At 37.5% G+C, this 10920-nt stretch overlaps 1 protein-coding gene across 1 annotated transcript; it reads left to right on the top strand.

Moving 5' to 3' along the window:
- The first annotated feature begins 1250 nt into the window (after positions 1–1250).
- Positions 1251–8305, top strand: LOC132143276 (putative nuclease HARBI1). Its single transcript, XM_059553397.1, has 5 exons — positions 1251–1318; positions 7260–7411; positions 7527–7639; positions 7705–7816; positions 7890–8305. Exons 1-5 carry the CDS (start codon positions 1251–1253, stop codon positions 8303–8305), a joined length of 861 nt encoding a protein of 286 aa, XP_059409380.1.
- Positions 8306–10920: the final 2615 nt, after the last annotated feature.

Genomic DNA, 10920 nt, shown 5'->3' on the forward strand with positions numbered 1-10920 from the left:
CCATTTTTAAAAAGTTTGGCCAGAGATTGCGTGATATATCCAATATATCCCGAGGATCAAAAACAACATGCACTCGATTTCCTCCATTGTCCTGTGTGTGTGGGTAGCGGGTGTGTGTCGCGTAGAAGATTACGTCACGGCAGTTTCCTGCAGCGTCGCTATGACAACCAGGTACTATTGTGGAGGTACTATCTGCAATGGAAAACGGAGCGAAAAGCGAGCCGAGGCGAGTCGAGCCGAGCCGAGTCGAGTCGAGCTGGTACTGGTAATGGAAAAGCGCCATTAGTAGTCTGAAAGTAAATCTTCAATGTCTCAAAGGATTACATTGATGGTGTGAATTTGTGTGACGTAACCTGTAATCCTGATACAGGAACTAACTAGTTAGATAAAAAATCACAACTTTTAATTTTAACCAGAATTATTTTGTCATGCAGACTGCTGGCAGAGGGATCTGTGGAGCCAGTCAGTGGTCTGCTGCACGTGAAACTGCCAGAAGAGCAAGCAAACTGGATGAAGAGGGTCTTGAGGTGGTTGTCTGCAGACAAGGACTACTACTCAAGGCTCTTAACATGTACAGAGGGGAAATATTCGCCTATCCACTGTACCTGCAGAAGGAGTTTCAAGCAGCCACAAATGGACGGATATTGCATGCAAGTATTGGCCCTACCTAGAGAAGCTGGCAGTCTCCATGTTGGAACTCAGACCTTTACTGCAGATGAGACCATTCCTTTCTGTCATGCATGCCAAGGCTCATTCAACCAAGTGTGAGGTACTTCATATTCTTAATCATACCATTTGAAATTATATAAAAAAATATTTTTATTACTGGTATAATACAATATATGATTAAATATAAGTGTCACACTGATTTATTAGATAATCTGGAGTGGCAAGAATCTGGCACAACTGCAGGGGAGGAGGTTGAAATGGTAAACAGCTACCTGTCTCGTTGTGCCCTCACAACCAAGTACATGACAAAATCTGGTAATTGTTGGTTATTTATATTATTTTAGAAAACCTTTCTTTTATTCTTTTTTTCTTTTTATTATTTTTATTCTTTGTCAAAAACTTTGTCGGATATTGCATAAATTACATACATTAAGGAGATTACATTAATAAAACTGCATTACATCTCTCTTGAATTAAAACTAAATGGTCAATGTGTGGATGAACTGAAATACCATGTAATAGGTCTACTCTCCATCACATAATTCTGTTGTTAAAAGCCAGGAATGACATGCTAACGATCCATGCTAGTTGGTGGAACCGACGGAAGTGGGAAGGCCTTCATCTTGCATTATCCAGCAGATACATCAAGGTATGATGCGAATACAAAGCTTTTCATAATTTTTTCAGTTTTTAAGATTGCAAAGTTAAAAACCTGGTTCATCTTTAATATTTACGTAAAACAGGGCCGTGCAGAGACCTTTGGAGGGGCAGGTGCTCGAAGTATAAAAGGGGCACATGGAACAAGGCTTTAAATGGCACTGTTCAAAATATCAATACACAGAGGTGGAAAGTAACGAATTACATTTACTCGCGTTACTGTAATTGAGTAGCTTTTTTGTGTACTAATACTTTTTAAAGTAATTTTTTAAATTTGTAATTTTACTTTTACTTAAGTATATTTTGATTGAAGTATTGTACTTCGCTACATTTTAAAACACATTAATTACTGAGTAATAAAAATAAAAAAAATAAATCGCTCCCTGGAAACTACGGCAGTAAATAATGAGCAGGAGGGCAAACTGGCGCTAAAATCAAAAGAAAGATGCAGACGGACAAAACAGGCGTTAGTGGTGCAGACACCGCTGAAAACGAAACCCCGTCATATTCTGAAGTTGAACTCGAAGGAAATGAAGTGAACCCCTGGCCATATGTATGCTCTATTATGCAGTGTAAGCTGTACTTGCCTAAAACCAAACTAGCAGCTTATAAAATCTCGACAAGACATCAACCCTTCGCAAGAATGTAGAGGTAAGCTAAATAATTGCATCGTTGCATTGGTGGTTAAAATGAAGCTTTGACATTTTAGCAAGAGGTTTTGCACAAATTAGCCAAAAAGACAGTGGTGAGGAGTGTGCTATTTTTGTTTTAATGATGTGCGCGCGCATTTATAGTGCGTTCTTTCACTGTGTGATTCAGTCTCCTAAAATGCATTTAGAATGATCACAAAATTGAAGATATAGGGGCAGAAAATTCACATATTTATATAATTTCATATATTAAATCAAAATCACACAAAGAATGCCATCTTTTCCATGAATATATACATACATATATATAACAGACAAGTTAATTAAGAGACTTGCGTTTTAGACACCATATTGCCTTTTTTAGCTCTATTTCTACAACAGAAAATAATTCCAAACACAGCCACCAAAGCACAGTTTTGCGTCTCTGAGCAACGTGACAGTGTTTCGTTCCTGAATTAATCAAACGTTTAAATGATTCGGTTCAATCGCAATGACTCACTTATTAACAGTGACTTGCTGACACATACTGGCCATTTTAATTTCACATTTAAAGTAGGCTATCTTTTGATTTTTTTAAATAATTAATTTCTTATCATTTCAAATGAGTATTCAACATTTTATGTCTTGTATATCAAAACATTATTCATGCATTTGTAACTGCAGGTTAAATGCATTCTTGTCCAGCACTACACAGTGTGATACATCTAAATGCCACTTCCAATGAATATTCTGCATTTCCTCTGCATTAAAAGATGAGTTTGTTGATACTGATTTCCTTGGCAACAGCCCAAATGTATTATTATTCTAAATAACTGATTCCTTTAATTAAAAACAACTACAACCCGAATTCCGGAAAAGTTGGGACGTTTTTTAAATTTTAATAAAATGAAAACTAAAAGACTTTCAAATCACATGAGCCAATATTTTATTCACAATAGAACATAGATAACATAGCAAATGTTTAAACTGAGAAAGTTTACAATTTTATGCACAAAATGAGCTCATTTCAATTTTGATTTCTGCTACAGGTCTCAAAATAGTTGGGACGGGGCATGTTTACCATGGTGTAGCATCTCCTTTTCTTTTCAAAACAGTTTGAAGACGTCTGGGCATTGAGGCTGTGAGTTGCTGGAGTTTTGCTGTTGGAATTTGGTCCCATTCTTGCCTTATATAGATTTCCAGCTGCTGAAGAGTTCGTGGTCATCTTTGACGTATTTTTCGTTTAATGATGCGCCAAATGTTCTCTATAGGTGAAAGATCTGGACTGCAGGCAGGCCAGGTTAGCACCCGGACTCTTCTACGACGAAGCCATGCTGTTGTTATAGCTGCAGTATGTGGTTTTGCATTGTCCTGCTGAAATAAACAAGGCCTTCCCTGAAATAGACGTTGTTTGGAGGGAAGCATATGTTGCTCTAAAACCTTTATATACCTTTCAGCATTCACAGAGCCTTCCAAAACATGCAAGCTGCCCATACCATATGCACTTATGCACCCCCATACCATCAGAGATGCTGGCTTTTGAACTGAACGCTGATAACATGCTGGAAGGTCTCCCTCCTCTTTAGCCCGGAGGACACGGCGTCCGTGATTTCCAACAAGAATGTCAAATTTGGACTCGTCTGACCATAAAACACTATTCCACTTTGAAATAGTCCATTTTAAATGAGCCTTGGCCCACAGGACACGACGGCGCTTCTGGACCATGTTCACATATGGCTTCCTTTTTGCATGATAGAGCTTTAGTTGGCATCTGCTGATGGCACGGCGGATTGTGTTTACCGTAGGGCTGGGCGATATACAAAAAAAAATGATATCTCGATATGGTCAAATTTTTTACGATATTCGATATATATCTCGATATGTTTGCATTTAAATAATAAAAAATAAAACATGATTTTCTTTTGCCCATTAAAAAAAACAAAAAACATTTAGATTAAACAGCTAATTTAAGCAGTTAAAAAATCTAGACCAAGAGATCACTTACTGCTTTTTATTAATGAATACATGTAGGCCTATATGTAACTGAAGCAGTGCAAATTAAGTAACAGTTACAGAAAGTGCATTCTGTCAACTTTTTAGTGCATGCAATTCACAATTTAAACTATGCAACTGGGATAAGTATTTTATTTTAATTTTTTAACAAGTTTTTAAGCTAAGAACACAAGTCTGTCAACTGTCTGTGGTTTTAAGAGAAGCTCTGTGGCATGAAACTATGTTCCTACTGACACTAAAAACCCTCTTAGATGGGGAGCTAGTTGCTGAAGCACATAGCTATTTCTTATATATATATATATATATATCAATGAATACCAAAGACTTTTGCATTCTCTCTGTCTATATTATGGAAACTGGTAAACATATCAGTGAAATTCCCCAATAGTAATTCCAAATGGCCATAGCCTATGTTTCTCTATTCAAACATCAGCGGTCGATTAAGTGCATTTATTTTGCGATCACAAATGCAAACAATACAGTTGAGATCTCACGACAGAACACAGACCGGCTGAACGACGCTTTCATTAGATCGCTCAATTCCAGCTTGTTAGTGTTTTCAGATTATCGTCGGCGGCTCTTCCGCAATGAGGAGTGAGCACGTGCGCATGGCTGCCAGATTGCTTAAAATAAGCAAACACCGGGCAGAAAATGTATCCTTGTAACAGTGGAGCTCTGATTGGGAGATTTAAACTCTTGTTATCTGGCAACCGCTATCATTACAGCTCTCGTAGTAGAGGGGCGTAGAGCAGTCAGCAGTTACAGGTTCCTTTTTTGGACATTCGGCGCGTTCTTTTGGGAAAGTATGCTTGAATTTGAAATTTTCGATATTCCCGATATATTCAAATTGTACATCGTCGTCAAAATTATTCCGATAGTATCGCTAATATTCGATATATCGCCCAGCCCTAGTTTACCGACAGTGGTTTCTGAAAGTATTCCTGGGCCCATTTAGTAATGTCATTGACACAATCATGCCGATGAGTGATGCAGTGTCGTCTGAGAGCCCGAAGACCACGGGCATCCAATAAAGGTCTCCGGCCTTGTCCCTTACACACAGAGATTTCTCCAGTTTCTCTGAATCTTTTGATGATGTTATGCACTGTAGATGATGAGATTTGAAAAGCCTTTGCAATTTGACGTTGAGGAACATTGTTTTTAAAGTTTTCCACAATTTTTTTACGTAGTCTTTCACAGATTGGAGAGCCTCTGCCCATCTTTACTTCTGAGAGACTCTGCTTCTCTAAGACAAAGCTTTTATAGCTAATCATGTTACAGACCTGATATCAATTAACTTAATTAATCACTAGATGTTCTCCCAGCTGAATCTTTTCAAAAATGCTTGCTTTTTTAGCCATTTGTTGCCCCCGTGGCAACTTTTTTGAGACCTGTAGCAGGCATTAAATTTTAAATGAGCTAATTAAGTGGATAAAAGTGTAAAATTTCTCAGTTTAAACATTTGCTATGTTATCTATGTTCTATTGTGAATAAAATATTGGCTCATGTGATTTGAAATTCCTTTAGTTTTCATTTTATTAAAATTTAAAAAACGTCCCAACTTTTCCGGAATTCGGGTTGTAGTTTGAGATTAATAAACCTATCCCAGGGGTGTCAAACTCAGTTCCTGGAGGGCCGTAGCCCTGCAGAGTTTAGTTCTAACCCTGCTCCAGCACACATATCATGTAGTTTTCAAATAAACCTAAATGATTAGATTAGCTGGATTAGGTGTGTTTAATTAGGGTTATATCTAAACTGTGCAGGACTGTGGCCCTCCAGGAACTGAGTTTGACAACCTTGGCCTGTCCCATTTTTGACTCCCTCCCACTGTTAAAATGTAACTAAGTAATTTTTACTCTGAGTAAATTTTAAATGAGCTACTTTTTACTTTTACTTGAGTAGATTTTTAGACTGGTACTTTTACTTGTACTTAAGTAAAATTTCATTAATGTAATGGTACTTTTACTTGAGTAGAATATTTTTGTACTCTTTCCACCTCTGTCAATACAGCAATATATTGTGATGCATTCCTTGCTGATCCGCGTATCGATATGGATGATTATGTATTGATACGGCAGCAAATGCTCTGATGCAGTTTTGAAAAAGAAAAAATAGAAAAGACAATTTTAAGTTTAAAAGTTACATTTTCTTTCCACCTAATAATAGTTCTGGGATCAGAAACTGAAATGTCTTAAGTTGTCACAACCTGATGGCTTTTTCTTCTCTGTTCTACAGAATAATTAAGAACAGCTACAGTAAAAACTATAGAAAACACTTGTGCCTCTACATGTTCCTCTTTCTCACCAGCCTCTGTCTCCTGGCTTGCTGTTCCCTGCTATCTTTCTGTCACTTGTGCCTCTACATTTCCCTCTTTTTCTTCCTCTGTTCAATCTCCTCATCTGGGGCCCGTTTCACAAAGGAGGTTAAGTGAAAACTCAGAGTATGTTAACCCTGAAATGAGGGAAACTCTAGGTTTTCTGTTTCAGAATGGGAGGTTTGTCAAACCTGAGAAAGCAGGGTAAGTCAAGCCGTTTCTGAAAGAGAGCTAACTTACACTCAGAGTCAGTTACCATGGTAAGATACTCTATGAACCTAACCTGGTTGGGAGCAGGGGGGTATTCCAGAAAGCAGGTTATGTGACATACCTGGGTATGTTTAAAGGGTAAGTTCGTGGATAACCTCAACGTTCGGTTCCAAAAACAGAGGTAACTTTCTGGGTATGTATGTAACCATAGCAACTGACTCTCTGAAGATAAGCTGCTCGAGAGCAGGTTATGTTTCAGTGTAACTTCGTTTCAGAAGGTTGGTGAGCATGGCGTGCCCTTTTGATGAGGATCCTGTGGACGTAGAAGCACAAATTATACGAGGTTTTTTTTGTTGGGAGAGGGTTATAAGACCGGGTATTGATGTGTTTGCATACCCTAATGAATATTTAAACGAGCGTTATCGTTTTTCAAAAGATTCATTAGTTTATTTAACACATCTTTTAAAACCGCATATCGCAAATGTGACAAACCGCGGCTCTGCACTTAGCACACTGTTCCTCGTGTACATACTATGTACTTTTTATAGTAATTACAATAACTATGTAGTAACTAGGTACTAACCCTGTACCTACCCCAAAACCTAACCCTACCCCATGTAGTTACCTTGTATTACCAGAACTTTCTTAGATAAATACACTGTAAATACACTATAAGTACATGTTATTACACGTACTGTAAAATAAAGTGCAACCGAAAACATTCTGTGCATAGCACTTAGGTTTTTTGCGTCTGGCCATTTTTTGTACAGTGTGGGCGATTCAGAGCATGTGGGAAAGGCTACTGTGTGTAGAGCCGTTCGTACAGTGTGTCTGGCACTTAAACAGTTGTTACCCACGTTTGTACAGTTCCCTGGCCATAAACCTCTGCTTGTTATTAAAGACGAATTCCACAGAGTGGCAGGTTTGTCCTTTGTAGTAAAATATATGACGCATATTTAAAATTTAGTCATATTATTAATATCTATACATGTATTCATTATGCACACACTTCATACTTCCATAACTTTCTGTTTCAGGGTTTCCAAATGTAATTGGGTGCATTGATGGCACTCACATTCCTATTAAAGCTCCATCAATAAATGAGGGAGACTATGTTAATAGGAAATCTATTCATAGTATCAATGTGCAGGTAACAACTTAATTTTTTCCCCTTCCTAAAATCATCAAAGTCATTACTTTTTCCACTAACTATAGGTAATATGTGAGGCAACCCAAATCATCACCAATGTCGAGGCAAAATGGCCAGGATCTGTGCATGATGCCAGAATTTTCTGCGAGTCATCATTATGCCAGACATTTCAGCAGGGTATGATTTGCTTTATACAATTTTTGTTTTTTCGTTTTTTCTATATTTGTGTTGTACACTTCAATCATTACAGGACAGTACAATGGTTACTTGCTGGGGGACAGAGGATACCCTTGTCTGCCCTATTTAATGACACCCTACCCTGAACCTGACCCTGGACCACAGACACGGTTTAACCTGGCTCACAGCCGAACACGGGCCAAGGTGGAGATGACTATAGGGATCCTCAAATCTCGGTTTCAGTGTCTGCGTGGGCTCCGGGTTAGTCCAGAGAGGGCATGCGACATTATTGTGGCTTGTGTTGTGCTTCACAATATTGCCACTATAAGAGGAGAGAGCCACCCTCCTTGTATTGAGGAAGATGGCCCAGAGGAACACCGACAGATTTTAGAGGCCAACAGAGACGGAAGACTTTTGAGAGACAGGATTTGTCAAAATTACTTTTATTTGTTTTTTTTGCACTGGTCTGCCAGGCAGTTTATTTCTTAATTTCCTGAAAAACAATAAAAGTACAATTCATTAAAATGTTTTTTTTATATTGCTTTACACATACATACATACATATAGATAGATAGATAGATAGATAGATAGATAGATAGATAGATAGATAGAGACAGACACAGACAGACAGACAGACAGACAGACAGACCACTTTTAACATGCAACAGATTAATATTCAGACAAGTTCTCACCTTAAGGCGATTCTCAAGTAATTCTGTTTCAAATGCTGCTTTTTTAATGAGGAGCCTTTTCTCTTCCATTTGAAACTGTATAAGGTCCATCTCCATGTCACTTTTTCTTATTTGTTTTTGAAGATGGACCTTATACAGCTCCTTTGCTGGCAACTAAGGTGAAAAAATGTAATAAATGAGATTGTTTGGTCAGACAATAAAATTCAAATATGGACACATGGACACAAGTTCTTACCCTGCTTAGATTGTGTGCTGAGGCTGAAGGACCCTCATCAGTGGGCAAATCCCTAGGTATGTACTATGAAAGGACAATGACAGTTTGTTACTCTAATGCAAAAAGGGGCCATACATCATAATGGTATGCATCATACCTCAGTGGATCTACCAGCATTGTCCACTTCTGTCACAGCAGATGTGGTCTCTTCATCGTCATCATCATCTTCATCCTACAAGACAAATATTCAAGTATACATTATTTGGCAAAAAAATAAAATAAAAAACCTAAAAGTACCTGACAACAAATCACTTACAACTGTGACAGACTGTGTTCTTTCTGGAGAGTCCAATAATACAATCCGTCCATCAGTATCTATAAGAACACACAACCTGTTAAATTCTCAATATTATCAAAGAAAATAATACATCATATGCAGTTAAATAAAATAAGCCTACATAAAAAATTAATCTTGTTCAAAAAGCCTTTAACCCTTAGGGTACTAAGCCCTTTTTGGTCCGTTTTCTCTATTTTTACATTTCGGCTTATAAACCATATGTAATGATGATGGACCACCATGTATTTGGTATCGATGGATTCAGAAGACCCTAAGCTACCATAAGCATGCATGCAATATGTTTATAAAGGAAGTATGAGTGAAAAATTGTACAATAAACTAGAGAATTTCAAAACAAAAATGAGATTTTTGTCATTTATTACTGAAAATCCTACCTCACACAACAAAAGTGAAAAGTTTTTGACCCAAAAATATATTTTTCAAACCCTTTGCTTGACAGAAATGGGTTAATGTTCAATCAAATGTGTAAAGAACAATTCAATAATTAACTTTATTTACAAACAGTCCTAGGCGTTTTTTTTTTATTTTTGGGACTAAGCCCTTTTTGGTCTGTTTTCTCTATTTTTACATTTCGGCTTATAAACCATATGTAATGATGATGGACCACCATGTATTTGGTATCGATGGATTCAGAAGACCCTAAGCTACCATAAGCATGCATGCAATGTGTTTATAAAGGAAGTATGAGTGAAAAATTGTACAATAAACTAGAGAATTTCAAAAACGAAAATTAGATTTTTTTTTTGTCATTTATTACTGAAAAACACACAATATAGAACAGTTTTTGAAAAAAAATTTTTTTTTCAAACTCTTTGCTTGACAGAAATGTGTTATTGTTTAATCAAATGTGTAAAGAACAATTAAATAATTAACTTTTTTTTACAAACAGTCCTAGGCATGCCAGTGAGCAAAGCAAGGCCAGGAGGTCTTGTTGTACACTTTGCTTGCCTTGCAGTGCTCACAGTACTTTCTGACATCTGCAGGCTTGTGTGCAGGGTTTGCTGGGTCCAAGGGACAATAGGTAGGGGTGTGCGGCGAGTTGTCCTGTCTGCATCCTGCATCAGAGCAAATACACAATCAAACTGGAAGCTTTTTTTGTGTCAAAATTCAATGTAGAAAAAATAACTCCTATAAACTCATGTAACCCTATGAAACTCCACTGTACACTAAAAACACATTTCACCTCTCTTGACCTGAGCAGTTTACTTAGTTGAGTAAGTCAGTCTATTGAAACAAATTGCACACCACTCTTGAACTGAGTTTACAGGGAAAGAGTAGTATGGTACACTAAAACAAATATTTCATGCCTCAATCGCTATCTGACTAAAAATCCAAAACATATACATACTCAAGATGTATGATATAATAAATTATAATGATAAAGAGGTTATTTGAAGTTACATACCAGTCCTCAAATGGATCTTCCCCATCCTGGTAAAATACTTCGTCATCTGTGTAAAAGCAGTCTGCTCCAGATTTCCCCTCGTCACTTTCCAGTAATTGTTCCAGAGCTTGTTCTGCCCTAAATCTTTTACTGCTTGCAATTTTGATAAAACAATTCTGTAATAATGCTATATCTCTCTCGAATTTATCTCTTTGTGCTCGCTAATACTCCGATCGTTCTCTGTAACACTCCGATCGCTTTCTGCTTTCTCCACCTCATGCTGATTCTCCGATCGGTTATTGATTACACCTGGCTGGAGGTCGTTTTACTATAGTCCAGCCCAGCTTTTACAAGGCTACAGCAGAGCTACAGAGTCCTCTGAATGGCTAGAATAAATCATGGTAACCTTCCTCTGATTGGGTTAGAAAAATATTCCTCCCAGCGGTTTTTACATTG

Source organism: Carassius carassius, chromosome 7 (assembly GCF_963082965.1).
Source record: "Carassius carassius chromosome 7, fCarCar2.1, whole genome shotgun sequence".
NCBI lineage: Eukaryota > Metazoa > Chordata > Actinopteri > Cypriniformes > Cyprinidae > Carassius > Carassius carassius.